This window comes from Ipomoea triloba, chromosome 1, assembly GCF_003576645.1.
Source record: "Ipomoea triloba cultivar NCNSP0323 chromosome 1, ASM357664v1".
Taxonomy (NCBI): Eukaryota; Viridiplantae; Streptophyta; class Magnoliopsida; order Solanales; family Convolvulaceae; genus Ipomoea; species Ipomoea triloba.
Window position 1 is genome coordinate 5864991 of NC_044916.1, and position 16026 is coordinate 5881016.

General features: G+C 39.5%; 2 protein-coding genes across 2 annotated transcripts; both read right to left on the reverse strand.

The window, feature by feature from the left end:
• Positions 1 to 202: 202 nt before the first annotated feature.
• On the reverse strand, positions 203 to 2312 carry LOC116018957 (disease resistance protein RPM1-like). The gene is made up of 2 exons (XM_031259047.1): positions 2125 to 2312; positions 203 to 2054 (listed from the first exon to the last, which is right to left on the reverse strand). The coding sequence occupies exons 1-2, from the start codon at positions 2310 to 2312 to the stop codon at positions 203 to 205; spliced, it is 2040 nt and encodes a 679-aa protein (XP_031114907.1).
• Positions 2313 to 11233: 8921 nt separating this feature from the next.
• Positions 11234 to 13873, reverse strand: LOC116019051 (disease resistance protein RPM1-like). The gene is made up of 3 exons (XM_031259165.1): positions 13771 to 13873; positions 12612 to 13725; positions 11234 to 11258 (listed from the first exon to the last, which is right to left on the reverse strand). Exons 1-3 carry the CDS (start codon positions 13871 to 13873, stop codon positions 11234 to 11236), a joined length of 1242 nt encoding a protein of 413 aa, XP_031115025.1.
• Positions 13874 to 16026: the final 2153 nt, after the last annotated feature.

Genomic DNA, 16026 nt, shown 5'->3' on the forward strand with positions numbered 1-16026 from the left:
ATCATACAATGAGGCATGAGCTCATACATCTAATGGAATAATTAGTGTACAAATACAAAAAGATAAAAATTGATTATTTAAACAAAAAAAATTATCAACAAGACAACAATGGCAACCATAAGATTTAGAAGAATTGGAAAACAACATAAGAGCATAAAATTAATAAAAGTTATTAATCTTTCTTGACAATAATATTTTTAATTTAATAGATCAGAGAAGGCTTTTCACCATAACTGTGTTGCATAGTAACTCTTAATATATGTTCAATCTTCCATCGATCTGATCCTTCCACACTTATTCTTTGAACAAGCTGTTGAGATGGGCCGACTAGATGCAATTTTTTCAAATGCTCAACTTCTCTCAAGCCTTCTGGAAGCATTTCTAGACATTTGCACTCATCCATAGATAGTGACTCAAGAGATGTCATAGCTCCTTTTCCTATTTCCCACTTGGTAAGCTTCCTGCACACTCTCTCTAGCTTCCTGAGTTTTGGAAAGCTCCCTTCACTGCATACTAACTGGTCTCCACTATAACTTTGAATGAAGAGTTCCAACAGGCTTGGCAGTTTCTCCAAACTATTGAAGAAATCCTTATCTACATCACACATACGTATATAAATTACACAAAGATAGTTAGGAGTGCTAATAAAATTTACCAATTTTCCAAACCCTAAGAGCTGGAGCTTCTCAAGAGAAAAGGGTGGCGATAAATTTATAAATTCTTGTAATTCATCACTTGCAATAGATAAAAAGTGAAGATTTGTCAATTTTTTGACAGAATCACAAATTGCTCCCGAGCATTCATAGCCTTCCTTGAAAATAATATTCAACTTAGTGAGTTGTGGGATGTTTACTAATTCTCTTGCTTGGATGATATTAATCAGTATGCCAGATAATGTTTGAAGCTGAGAAAATGTGAATACAATATCAGGCACTTGCAATCTATGACTTCCAAGGAGATGTCTTAGCTCCTTAAGCTCTGAAACACATTTAGGCAAACTATTTACAAGAGTTTCTCTTAAATCCAATGTCTGTAGATTGTGCAATCTTCCCAGCGAATCAGGAAGATGTGTCATCTTATTAAAACCGAACAGAGCTAAGTACCTAAGATGAATTAGATCTCCAACCTCATTGGGCAGTTCCTTCATACCATTAGGTAACCATCCCAACACCAAAACTCTGAGCAACTTCATGTTTTGGAGCATCTGAGGGAATGAATTCAGAGCGATCCCTATACAGTCGTTGATGATGAGCGTACGTAGCTTCTTCATGTTTTCGTAGCAATTGTCAAGCTCAACATTTTGCTCCTGATCTTCCAAGATGATCAAACTACGCCTTTGCTTCCACTCAAGTTTGGTACTTTTCTCCAATTTGATTATTTCAGCAAACATTTCCCTTCTAATCACCTCACATGCCACATCGCGGTAAAGGTCGTGCATTTCGATTCTTCCCAACTCTTTACCATTGAACTCACTGGGAAGGATCTGAAGCAAGCTTCTATTTTTGAGCTGAAGGAAGTAATCCCTTGCTATCTGCTCTAGTGTTCTGCCACTATGGGGATGGGGATCATCCTTGATAAACCCCTCCGCAATGCACATCCGGATCAACCTTTGGACACTAACACCATATGTTTTGGGGAACATTGCACAGTATAAAAAACATGACTTGAGGTGAGTTGGGAGCTCATTGTAACTCAACAATAGGGCTCTGTTGAGAGATGCTAGACTGCCACCTGATTCAAATTCAAATTCTTGTGAGTAGTAGTCAAGGCTTTTGAGAGCGTCCCTCCATTTTGAAGGATCATCACCTTTTGTGGACATCAACCGAGCCATTGCAAGAAGTGCAACAGGTAAACCTGAACATTTATTAACCAATGCTTTTCCGGGTTCTTCAAGCTCATTAGGCCAGCTGCGGCTACCTAAAGCCAATTTGCAGAAAAGGCTGCATGCCAAATCAAATTCTAATGGCTTCACCTCAACATAATGAGGTGCTGCCCCAAGAAAAGACCCATTGCCTATATTTTTATCATGGCTAGTCACGATAATTGAAGAGGCACTGTCGCCCCGAAGTTTTATTTTAGCCAAGAGAGTATGATCCCAAACATCATCAAAAAAATACAACATACCTCTTTCCCTCTAAGTAATGAAGAATGTGTTGTTGAAGAGAATTTCTATCTGCTTTCTCGAGTTCAGCAGGAGGCTTGGTTCCAACACTTGTGTAGAGCCCATTGATTGTTGTCCGAAGAACATATTCAATATCTGAGGAGTGGTTCACATCAACCCACCAACAATAGTCAATGGTGCGATCCTTCATGACTCTTTCATGAACTTGCTTAGCCAAAGTAGTTTTCCCACAACCTCCAGCTCCCCAAATTGTGATCAACTTCACTTGACCGGTTGACTTCCATGTCGATCCCCACTGCTTCCATTCCCTCCATATATCCGCTCCCACTGCCCATCGGTAACTCATTTCTTTCGTCATTTGTCTTCAGTTTTATACCGTAATTTGATTTGTCTGTTTGTAGAGCAAGTAGCTTCTCATCCATGGCTTTTAACTGCTGATGGAAGCAATACTGTATCTTCACCCTCTCCACCAAGCTCTTCACGTTGGCAAACAGGGACTTGACTTCACAAAAATTGCAGGGAGGAGTATTGAGTTCCACAAGCTTGGAATCCAACATGAACTCCTCCACCAAGTCCTCAACTTCAAGTGAGGTATCCCTCAGTTGTGTTGCCCAGCTCTCTGCTACCTTGCTGTCTTGTTTCCCCTTCCCTGAATCCTCAACGTAGCCTTTCATGTTGTCTAGCCGAGCAGTGATTTTCTCCACCTCATCTTTGATTCCCCATTGGAATAATACTTCTTGGAAAGCTTGCTCCTTCAGTTTTCCAACTACAAAATCAACGAAAGCACCAGCCATAACTATGGCAAAACACAGATTGTGTCACCTGAGTAAGTATATCAATTGAACAAAAGATTGATTTGCTTGATTGTGGGGTGATTCGAAATTGTTTTTGCTGCAAATTAATCCCTCAGCTCGTTTGGTGAGATAGATGCCATTACCAAATTAATTAATCACACCACTAATTAACCCACTCAAAATATTTTAATCTCCAACTTGTACTGGTCTACAACTACCAATTAATTAATGGGTGATTAATCTAATCAACTTGGTCTTTATTTATACACCTAATGAGCTGTTCCTAGCAATTTAAATAATCAAAGTAAACATCAATCACATATTGTAAGTATACCAATCAGTGGAGATTTCCTCTGATTGGCCCCTCCATCAGCAGCTTCTTTGCCACGAATAGATCCTCTCTTTTTTTTTGAGAAGGCCACGAATAGATCCTAGATACCACCATTGTTCAAGAATTACATAAAAACAATACCAACATCTTAATTGGTATATTCAGACCAACTCTTTTGCGGAACATCCACACATATATGCCAGTGAGCTAAAAAACCATAGTCTTCAATTCCCAGAAAATAACTCAGTGTCCCTAGCTAAGTCCTTTATTTTAAAGGTAGATTCCAGAAATTGTTTTAAATCATCAATATAATTAGACCAAGCTCACTGCTAGCCACTATAATATCATCCACATAAACAAGGAGTGCAAAAAATGTATCACCAGTGATCTAGGGATCAGATTTTGCTTGTGTGTCACTATAATAATCCTGAAGCCTCACATACAGGATCGGAATGGATCTTGTCCGATCCTAGCAGACCGGCCTCCCAGGCAGCTGGTTATTGAAAATTTCAGTGTGATCCAAGTAGGATGAGCAATCTGTTCATCATTAATTGCTGTCCTGGAGATATGGCTCATCTGATCGATCTGCATGGTGGTCAAGTGAAGGAACTTGTGTAGCTATACTATCTGGATTAAAATATTGATCATCTTCTGAGAATTAAACCACTGGTAAAGAGGAACGAATTAAAGTGTTGATTAGAGGTATGTTGCATGTACCACACAATTTCTCCAAAATTTTATTAGAGTCTTACTTGACAAGCCACGAGCCTAAAATATTTAAGCTTGAGCTCGGTTCAGTTACAAAACGAGACAGCCCCAGTTCGAAGTTGATCGAGCTCAAGCCTAGTTGCTCGCTCATTTACACCCTAATTAGATCAACACTTTCTACATTCATCTGCCTTTCTAGTTTGAGGATCATACCAAAAACTTTGTCAAACCTCTTGTATAGGATGAAGGACGAGAATACCTGACCTGAGTTGAAGTCTTCTTCATTCAAACATTTTAGAAAGCGGATTACATGATCTACTCCACGTTCTTTCTTAATTGTATCAATGAAATCAGATGTACATCTAGGACTGCACTTACAAATTAGAAGAGGCCTTAAAGCACTCATTTCCTCCCACAGAGTTTTTACTCAAAATTCCATGTATATGGTTAAAAAATCTCATCCTGAAGTTCTGATATCCTGTAGGTACGGATCTCCCTGAGAGAAAATCTTCCTCAAATAACGCGCACATAGAGGTATTAACAGACTTAAGTATCCAGCAGGAACTTACAATTTTATTGCATCTTCTCCATGCATTGTGTTGAGGCTGATCTCAAGCACTGCGCTTGGATTTTCGATGATATGCAAAAACAAAAAGGATTATCGATCATAATCCTCTAAATTTGCATTTTGTTGTGGAAGAGAAAGTGGTTTCGGAATGCGCTTCCCTGATAGGCTGATACCATGATGGAAATTCATGCGGCTGCAAAGGAAAATATAAATAAAAGAGAAAAAAAAATATATAGTTGTTGATTGATAGAGAGAAAGAAGGTTTTGTACAGAGTGTTTATTCTCACGTAAACAAGCTAAGGATAACTAAGGAGAATATACCCCAATAACTTCAATTCCCTTAACAAACTACATGCAGTACAGTTTGTTAAGAGGAACTAACTGTACGTGCAGAGAGCTCCGATTGTCTGCTTCAATTCTGGCGTGTTCTTTGTACAGTTTCGGAGTGGGATGAGATAAAAGGCAGCAAGTCCACATTACTCCCTTCTTCCTCAAACTCGATTAGACTATACCTAGGTATAGTATGACCGCAATTCAAAAGGCTTCATCGATCCACTGGCCTCATACACAAGCTGGGAGGTCCTTATTATCAATCTTTGTAATGCTAACCCTGTGACTTTACTATCAATATTATGAATAGTAACTCTTGGTATATGTTCAACCTTCCATCCATCTGATCCTTCAATATTATGAACAAGTTGTTGAGATGGGTAGAATAGATGCAATTCTTTCAAATACACAACTTCTCTCAACCCTTCTGGAACCATTTTTAGAAAATAGCAATTACGCATAGATAGTGACTCAACACATTTCATAGCTCCTTTTCCTATTTCCCACTTGATAAGCTTCTCGCACACTATCTCTAGCTTCTTCAGTTTTGGAAAGCTTCCCTCACTGCACAATAACTGTTTTCCACTGTAAGAGTCAATGTAGAGGCACACCAGGCTAGGCAATTTCTCCAAACTATTCAAGAAATCCCCATCTACATAACACTTTTGTATATTGATTGAGCGAAGATAGTTAAGAGTGCAAGTAAACTTCACCAATTTCTTAAAATTATAGAGTGCGAGCTTCTCGAGATAAAGGGGTGGTGAGAAATTTCCAAATTTCTGTACCATATCAAAACCTTCAATGCATGGGTTATCTCGAGGCTGAATAAGTAGAGAGCGAAGATTTGTGATTTTATTGACAGAATCACAAATTGCTCTCCAGCATTCCTCCCCTTCCGTGAATATAATGTCCAACTCAGTGAGTTGTGTGAGGTTTACTAATTCTCTTGCTTGGATGGTATTAATCACCATGCCAGAGAGTGTTTGAAGCTGAGAAGATGTGAATACAATATCTGAGACTTGTAAGTCATAGCTTCCAATAAAGAGATGTCTCAGTTGCATAAGCTGTGACACGCATTTAGGTAAACTCAGCAGTGAAGTATGTCTTAAATCCAATGTCTGTAGATTGTGCAATCTTCCTAATGAATCAGGGAGATGTGTCATATACCTATTACCACTGAGACTTAAGTACCTAAGATGAATTAGATCCCCAACCTCATTGGGTAGTTCCTTCACACCATCAGGTAACCCTTCCAACGCCAAAACTCTGAGCAACTTCATGTTTTGGAGCATCTGCGGGAGCGAATTCACAATAATCCCTCCACCATGGATGATGAGTGTACGTAGCTTCTTCATATTGCCGCCCTTTTCAAGATTCACCTTTGGCTCGCCTTCCAGGATTATCAAACTACGCCTTTGCTTCCACTCAAGTTTGGTATTATGCATTCCACTCAATTTGATTTCAGCAAACATTTCCCTTCTAATCACCTCACCAGCTACATCACGGAACAGGTCATGCATTTTTATTTCGTCGTCCACTCTAACAAATATAGACTCTGTGGTGACAATCTGAATCAAGCTTCTATTATTGAGCTGAAGGAGGTAATCCCTTGCTATGACTTCTAGTGGTCTGCCACTGCCACCATCCTCATTGTTATAATAAATTATTATTATAATGTTAAACCAAGAAATTAGTTTATTAATTAGAATTCAAATATGTTAATTAGTACGTGGAATGGCCTTGATTGTAGGAATACATGCAGCACTACATGCCTTAATTTTAGCACTTTAATGTTGTCTTCCATTCACTATAAATAGTGTGTAAGCATTCCATTTCTAATCATCAATTCAAATTAGAAAGCATTATCCTTTCAATTTCCTCTTTCTCTCTTATTATATATACTATACGTATATTATCCTTTCAATTTCCTCTTTCTCTCTTATAATATATACTATACGTATATATATATATATATATATATATATTGATATATTATATTTAATATATCAACATTTGGTATCAGAGCCAGTCAACCTTCCAACCCCGAGATATTGTCCGTAGTGAAATATGTCCACAAATTTCAATATTGTGTGGTCGGGTCCCAAATTAGACGGGAAACTCGATTACAATTATTGGCAAATTATGATGATCACTCATTTGAGAGCCCAAAATCTTTGGAGCTTTATTGATCCCGGTCTACAAGAAGGAGCTGAAGCATCCGCTATACGGCGAGATCAATTAGCCTTGGGACAGATTCACCAAGGTGTTGATTACTCAATTTTTGGGCAATTAGCTCGGGCTCAAACAGCAAAGCAAGCTTGGGACATCCTAATGGTGTCACACAAAGGAGTTGATCGGGCACAAAAGTCGAAGTTGCAGTCGTTGAGAAGGTTGTACGATCAATGTGAGATGACCTCTACAGAAACAGCAGATGCATATTTCACTCGTCTTATTGATCAGGTGAATAAGATGAGGTTATATAGAGATACGATTGAAGATGGTGCAGTGGTTGAAAAAGTTCTTCGAACTATGCCGATGAAGTATGACCATGTGGTGGCTTCAATTACAGAATCACACAAAATCGAGCTCTTATCAGTTGCAGAGCTGAAAGGTATGATAGAAAGTCATATTGACAGGATTGAGTCAAAGTCGGAACCACTTGCAGAAGAAGCTTTGAAGAGCCAAGTCACTCTTAATATGACTGGGCCTAATCAAAGAGGTGGAGGATCTGGTAGAGGTCGTGGAAGAGGAAGAGGAGGATCTAGAGGAAGAGGACGTGGTAACTCCAACACAGGAGGAGCACGTGGTAACTCCAACCAAGGAAGAGGTGGAGGTAATGCCAAACAAGGCAAATTTCCATTTCATTGCTACAATTGTGGCAAGTATGGGCACAAGATTGCAGATTGCTGGTACAATGAGGACAATCGTGGAAATCAAGCAAATATTGCTGAAAAGTCCGGTGAGAGTTCTGAAACCTTACTTTTGGCCAGTAATAGTTTTTCTGCAGACGAAAACATATGGTTCTTGGATACTGGTTGTAGTAACCATATGTGTGGGAAGAAAGAGTTGTTTTCCGAATTAGATGAATCAGTCAGGTCTGAAGTGACATTTGGCAACAAGTCAAAATTGCCAATTTTGGGAAAAGGTAAAATCTCTATTCGGTTGAAGGATGGTACTCACAATTTTATATCTGATGTGTTCTATGTTCCTGACCTGCACCAAAATTTGTTAAGTATGGGGCAGTTGTCAGAAAAAGGATATAAGATAAATATTACTGATAAGTGCAAAAGATACCACTTTTATACGGTTGTTCGTGGATCGTTTAATATACAAGTTAAAGCTTTTATGAATGTTTTAGTATTAAATTGCATTACAATGCTTTATATTGTCTTAAGTACCCATTCCACACATCATGAATTGTTTTGTAGGTGAAAAGGAGCATAAAGAAGGAAAATGGTGTTAGTTTGGAGAGGAAACCCGAGGAACACGGAAGAACGAAATCGAAAAGGACCAACGAAGAACGAAGATCGAAACGGGCGAAGAAACAGGGCCCGGACGCGTCCAGCGTCCCGAGCTCAAAAAGTACTGCGGGCTCTCTGATGAACGCCGCGTCCGCCCCACGTCCATCAGAGGCCGCAAAACTTCTGCGTCTGGCTGTGCGCCATAGCGCACAGTCGGGCGGATGCCCGCGTCCGGTCGCGCGCTGTAGTGCGCTCGGCTGGACGCACGTTCGGCCCGCGTCCAGCGGTTCGGCCAGTCCATTTTGGGCGCAATTTTTGGGATAAAAACAGAGTTTTCTTTTGGATTTTAGGGATGCCGGATCACATTTCATTTTAGATCAGTTTAGAATATTTCTCTCTCTAGGATTAGCCTAGAGAGATCTCCCCCAATTCACTCCACATTCCCAATTCACTCCACATTGCAATTCTTAGGTTTAGATTAGAATTAGAGAAGAATTCCATTGTTGCAAGATTGTGATCTACATTCAAGTTCAAGATTAAAGTTCAATTTCATGTTCAAGTTCAAGATTCAAAGTTCAATTCCTAGCTAAGTCTTCCTTTTAATTTCTTGTCATTATCTTTGCCTTTTGCTATTTCAATTCCAAGTATGATTAGGTAGATCTTTGTGGATTTGGATTGAGCAATGTTGTATGGATGTTCTTGAGCTTTGAATTGATCAATTAGGTTTTGCAATTGCTTTGATTATGAGTTTGATTGTGTGAATGGTGATCTTCTTTGACTCGTGTTGGAATGATCAACCTATATGAGAGATGTTTGGAGAAGGAGTCTCACCTATGAGAGTAGGGATATTCCTTAGCCTAGCCTAGCACATTTCCCTCTCACCTTTGAGAAAAGGGAGAAGTGGAAGATAAGAGGCACATAACGTGTTTGACAAAATGCCTCTCCTAGCCTAGTGATCACAAGGATGACATTACGGTCTAAGGAGTGAGTCCATTGACCACGAGAGTGGCGGTGGTGTTGGTGACCTTATCTCATTTTCGTTATCTAAGTGTTGCTAGCCTAATATCTTAGAAAATCAAGGATACCTATATGAGTTGCAAGATCCAAATCCTTCTTTCCAATTGATTGTTTCCGTTATTTGTCCCTTATTTTCATTATGTTTCTTGCACCTTTCTTACTATGTTTGGGTTAGCTTTCAAACACTAAACACTCTTGTGCTTAATCCCCTTACCGCTTGAATTCCCTCCTTGACATCCTTTGAGAACGATACTCGGAAATCTTTCCGTTTTACCACCTATTTCTTTCCATCCACCGCGAAAACTACAAACTCATCAATTACTCAGGGGTGTTGTACCATTGTAGATGCTAAAGGAGTTTTGATTGCAAAGGTAAATATGTCCCAAAATCGGCTATTTCCTTTGAAAATCAATCATGCACTTCTTGCTTGCTTCAATTCTGAAATATGTGATGAGAATTGGTTATGGCACATGCGATTTGGACATTTCCATTTCTCTGGATTAAACTATCTAGCGAAAAAGGAGCTTGTTTCTGATTTACCTGTTGTGAATGTCCCTGATCGTATTTGTGGGATTTGTTTGATTGGGAAGAAGCACAGAGATCCCTTCCCCGTGGGCAAGTCAAGGAGAGCCACAACACAATTGGAGATTATCCACTCAGACATGTGTTCATTGGAGGTTCCCTCACATGGAGGTTGTAAGTATTTTGTTACTTTCATTGATGATTTTAGTAGGAAAACATGGGTTTATTTTCTGAAGCAAAAGTCTGATGCGTGTGATGTTTTCAAGCAATTTAAGACTTTTGTTGAAAAGCAAAGTGGTTATGAAATCAAAATCTTGAGAACTGATAGAGGTACAGAATATATTGCTTGTGATAATTTTCTGAAGGAGAAAGGTATTCAGCACCAGATGACAGCTAGATACACTCCACAACAAAATGGAGTGGCTGAGAGGAAGAATAGATCAATCATGGATATGGTGAGGTGCATGCTGAAATCTAAAAATCTGCCTAAGCCTTTTTGGGCAGAGGCTGTTGCATGTGTTGTCTATGTGTTGAACAGGTGTCCTACTAAAAGTGTTCGTGATAAGACACATGAGGAAGCTTGGAGTGGGAGAAAACCCTCTATCAGAAATCTCAAGGTTTTTGGATGTTTGGCATATGCACATGTGCCAGATTAATTGAGAAAGAAGTTGGATGATAAAGGAGAGAAGTGTATATTCATTGGTTATAGTGACACTTCAAAGGCTTATAAACTATACAACCCTGAAACTAAAAAGGCTTCAAAGGCTTATAAACTATACAACCCTGAAACTAAAAAGGTTTCAAAGGCTTATAAACTATACAACCCTGAAACTAAAAAGGTTGTTATAAGCCGTAAACTATACAACCCTGAAACTAAAAAGGTTGTTATAAGCCGTGATGTCACTTTTGATGAATATAAAAAGGTTGTTATAAGCCGTGATGTCACTTTTGATGAATATAGTGCCTGGGATTGGTCAGCTAAAGATGAAAGGTCAGTTGTTGTTCCTGTTGTTTACAATGTTGTTGATGAGCAACCGATTCCAGATAATGTCCAGTCTCCTTCACAACCAGAGTCATCTGTTCGACGATCTCAACGCGAGCGACAATTACCAGCTCGCTTGCAGGATTATGTTTTGGGTCATGATAATGACCTGTCTGATGAAGAGATTGTTCAATTTGCTCTTTTTGCAGATTGTGACCCTCTATCTTTTGAGGAGGCTGCTACAGAAACTCATTGGCTTAAGGCGATGGATGAGGAGATTCGTGCCATTGAAAAGAATGGTACCTGGGAGTTAACAGATTTACCTTCTGGAAAGAAGCCAATTGGAGTAAAGTGGGTCTACAGAACCAAATACAAGTCAAATGGAGAAATTGACCGTTTTAAAGCACGGTTGGTAGCAAAGGGCTACAAGCAGAAACCAGGTATTGATTATTTTGTGGTTTTTGCTCCAGTAAGTAGACTTGATACAGTTCGAATGATATTTCTCTTGCTGCTCAAAATGATTGGAAATTGCATCAAATGGATGTCAAGTCTGCTTTTTTGAATGGTTTTCTTGAAGAAGAAATATATGTTGAGCAACCTGCAAGTTGAAGTAGTCATGCACCTAATTTGAAATTTTTAATAGTCAAGGACCAAAATTGATACATATATTATAGTTGAGGGACTAAAAATGATATTTGCTCATTTTCATATAAGGGGCCCATTTTTAATTTAATTTCTCCCAGGGCTTCTAAAATGTATGTGTAACCCCTCGTCTTTCCGATAAGTCTAAGGGTCGGAAAATATATCTTTAGGCTATGACATTCATAAGATGATCTCCCGATATGTCAAGGGAATTTTTATACGGAGGTATAGTTGTCATTAAGCTGCGATCGTTCGTGCCGGTCACGAACCGTAAAATTTTCGAGGACGAATTTTCAGCTCGGATTTCCTTAGAAATTGATGATTAGGCATGTTATGACTAAGTATGAACTTCCTGCTTAGTTAAGTTGAAATTGGATGAGCTATAAGGGTCGAAATTTATTTCTGATCGTACACCGCGAAATTTCCGCAGTGTACCGAACCTAGCCCATTTTGGAGCTTTTGACTGGAATAAATTTGTGGTTTCGGAAATTATTCTTTCTGGATTATTTTCCACCGAAACTTTATCTGTTTGGACCACAACTGATATGTTGTGGAGATATTTTATTATTTTATTATTTTTTTTCCTAAAGCTTATCCCATAAGTTGGGATTAAATATAAAAGGAATTTTTTTTTCCCTTTTCTTCCCCAAATGCCAAAAAGAGAGAGAGAGAGGTGTGATCATCTTCCACCATTTTTTCTTCCAAAGTTCCATAGCCAAATCCTTCTAAACTTCCAATTTATTCGGTAAGTTTTCGATATTATTCGGTAGAAAGCTTTGTAATCCTTCCTAGGTTATGAATCTATGTTTAATTTCTTGATACATGATGTTATGGTGTTGATTTTGAACCTAGGTTTTAAGGTGAAAATTGGGGAAAGGATCCAAAATTGCTTCCTAAGGTGTTAGAAATCCTTTACAAGGTAAGGAATTCNGATGTAGACAGGGATTGTTATTAATGTTGTAAGTTTAGCCTGTGCACTTAGAGTGGAGTTTGTCAAAGAGGTGATAGAATTCACTCTAGGTGTGGCGGTAGCACCCAGTTTACTGCTGTAAGATGTAAGCTTCCGCAGCGTTTTATTACGCATATTGTAATAGTTGTCGGAGCAGAAATTGGGGTGTTACAGTATGGACCGGCCTGGTTGGGAGCTCATTGTAGCTCAACAATAAGGCTCTGTTGACAGATTTTAGACTGCCACCTTCTTCAGATTCTGCTGAGTAGTAGTCAAGGCTTTCGAGAGCAGCACTCCATTTTGCTGAATCATCACCCTTTGTGGACATCAACCCAGCCATTGCAAGAATTGCAACAGGTAAACCCGAGCATCTCTTAACCAATGCTTCTCCCAATTCTTTAACCGCCTCGTTAGGCCAGTTACAGCTAGGAAAAGCAAATTTGCAGAAAAGGTCGCATGCTATATTGGATTCTAGTGGCTTCACCTCAACACAATGAGGCGTAGCCCCAAGAAAAGAGCCGCTAGCAATACCTTTATCACGGCTAGTGATAATAATTGCAGATTCATCATGGACCGGAATATTGATTTTACTCAACAGCTTCTCATCCCACACATCATCAAAATATACAACATACCTCTTTCCCTTCAAGTAATCACAAATGTGGTGTTGAAGAGAATCTTCATCTGCTTTCTCCAGTTCAGACGGCATCTTTGTTCCAACACTTGTGTACAGTCCATTGATTGTTGCCCTCAGAACAAATTTAATATCTGAGGAGTGGTTTACATCAACCCACGAAAAAGATTTGATGTTCCCATCATTCTTCACTTTTTCATAAACTTGCTTGGCCAAAGTAGTTTTCCCACAACCTCCAGCTCCCCAAACCGTGATCACCAACATCCGCTCTCTACGCTTCTGAATGAGTTGTGCTATGTCCTCCACCTGCTTCTCAATCCCCACCATATATCCACTCCCACTGCCCATCAGTAACTCATTTCTTCCCTCATCGTTTGTCTTGAGGTTTATACCGAAGTTTGATTTGTCTGTTTGTAGAGCAAGTAGCTTCTCATCCATGGCTTTTAACTGCTGATGGAAGCAATACTGTATCTTCACCCTCTTGGCAAAGCTGTGCACGTTGGCAAACAGGGAATTGACTTCACAAAAATTGCAAGGAGGAGTATTGAGGTCCAGAAGCTTCATATCCAGCATGAACTCCTCCACCAGGTCCTCAAGTTGAAGTGTGGTATCCCTCAGTTGTGTCGCCCACCTTTCTGCTGCCTCGCTGTCTTGTTTCCCCTTGCCTTAATAATCCTCAACGTAGCCTTTCATGTTGGCTAGCCGAGCACTGATTTTCTCCACCTCAGCTTTGATTCCCCACTGGAATATTACGTTTTGGAAAGCTTGCTCCTTCAGCTTTCCAACTACAAAATCAACAATAGCACCAGCCATAACTATGGCAAAACACAGATCAAATTGTGTCTTCTGAGTAAGTATACCAATTGAACAAATTAAAGATGGATTTGCTTAATTGTGGGGGTGATTCATCATGGTTTTTGCTGCAAATATATACACCAAATTAATCCCTCGTTTGGTGAGATAGATACCATTTCCAAATTAATTAATCCCACCACTAACTCCCTCAAAATATTTCATCTCCAACTTGCATTTCTCTACAACGTAACAACCAATTAATTAATGGGTGATTAACCTAATCAACTTGGTCTTTATTTATACAACGATGTGCTATTCCTAGCAATTTATCTAATCAAAGGTAAACATCAATGACATGTCATATATGATTCTATACTCAAAACATAATTAATATTTAATTATTTCTGTTTTTGTGTATAAATAATATCAATCATTTTACTACGGATCATGGTCCAGCTTACAAAATGAATCATTAACATAAGATTCATTATTAGTATATTACATTTTCATTTTTAGTACATTGATGAATTTTAATTTTTTACTCTAAATGTTCATTTTTAGATATATTATTAAAAAATAAACTTTTAGTACTTTAAAAATATAATGAATATTCAGTATACTAAAATTAAACATTTATCAGATGTTCACATTGCAATGTTGGTCCTAGTCCATAGTATAATTGCCTACACAATATAAAACATTACTGGATGTTGTATCAATCCATGGCCTCCGCTGTCCGCACCTTGGCGGCTTGGCCCAAAAGAATAATGAATAATTACTATACTATTGATGGGTAAATACCCCAAGGGACTACTGTAGAAATACAATGTATATAGTCCATGTATTATTGTACCCCTAAAAGGTCGGGTGTCCCTTAGGAATTGTTAAAGGGCAAGTGACCTTTGGGAAATATTATATTCCCGAAGGGTCAGGTCCTATTCCTATATAAAGGACCTGACCCTCCACTGTAATGGCAGCCTTGGATCCTGGCCTCTCGACCCTCTCTCTCTTGTTCACTATGGGGTTCTTGGTTCTTCTCCAGGGAGGAATCCATGGCTTTCCTTCTCAATCATACACACTCCATACACTACATCATACACAATCAAACAACACGTGGTGTAAATCCGTACCCCGTTTACATTTACGCCATCATTGGCGCCGTCTGTGGGGAATGTGACGAAATGCCGTGTTCCTCTAATCATCAGGATGATATTCACCATCCTCATCACCATCAACGGTAACTTCACCACCACCAACATCGGGTCATAGTTGTGCTTAGCTTAAAGAAACATATTCATCCGGTTGCTGCTCATCGGAGTTTCACATCACCGTCACGCCACTGCCACCACCGACCGCTGCCTCAACCCGCGACCTCCAGCGGCTGGTTTGGGCTCCTTCCTCCGGCGCCACCATGCTCCGCCACCACCGCAACCTTGTCTATCTGGTTGGCGAACAACGAAGAAGAATGGTTTTGATGCTTCGTACTCCAGTATCATTCTTCTTATTATTCTTTATTATTATTATTATAACATTATTGTTATAATATTATATGATAATAGCTTTGGAATGGGGAAATAAAAATAAGAAATGAAGAGTGGTTGCCGGCAGAATAAAAGGAAAAGAAAAAGTATGAGTGGAAAAAGGCAAGGGAAAAAGACAAAAGAAAAAAGAGTGGATGGTGCTTGAATGTCTCCCCAGGAAAGAAAAAGATAAAGGCAAAGATAATGGAGTACGTATCCATTATGATGATCATCATTTTTATCATAATGATAAACGATCATCATGCCATCATCTGGTCACCATCAACCATTAACAACAGCAACATCTCTCTCTGTTCATCAACGAATATGCCGCCGGTCACCGGAATACCACAAGCCGCCGACTTCACCATCGGCCACCACAGCAATAACCGTCGCGACCACCACTCGCCGCAGCAACTACTGCCGACGTCACAGCCGCCAACGTAACTGCCGCCAGAGCTCCACAATCGCCAGCAATCGCCGGCCGAAGCTGTCGCCGCATCACGCCAATATCGGATTTCCATAACACCACCTCATCATCACCTTCCTACTGCCCGCCACCGCAACTACACGACCAGTAGAACTCCGGTAGCCTGTGCCGGACTCCGATTTTCGTCAACGAGCTCATCTCCTCCGGCCACCATCTCCACC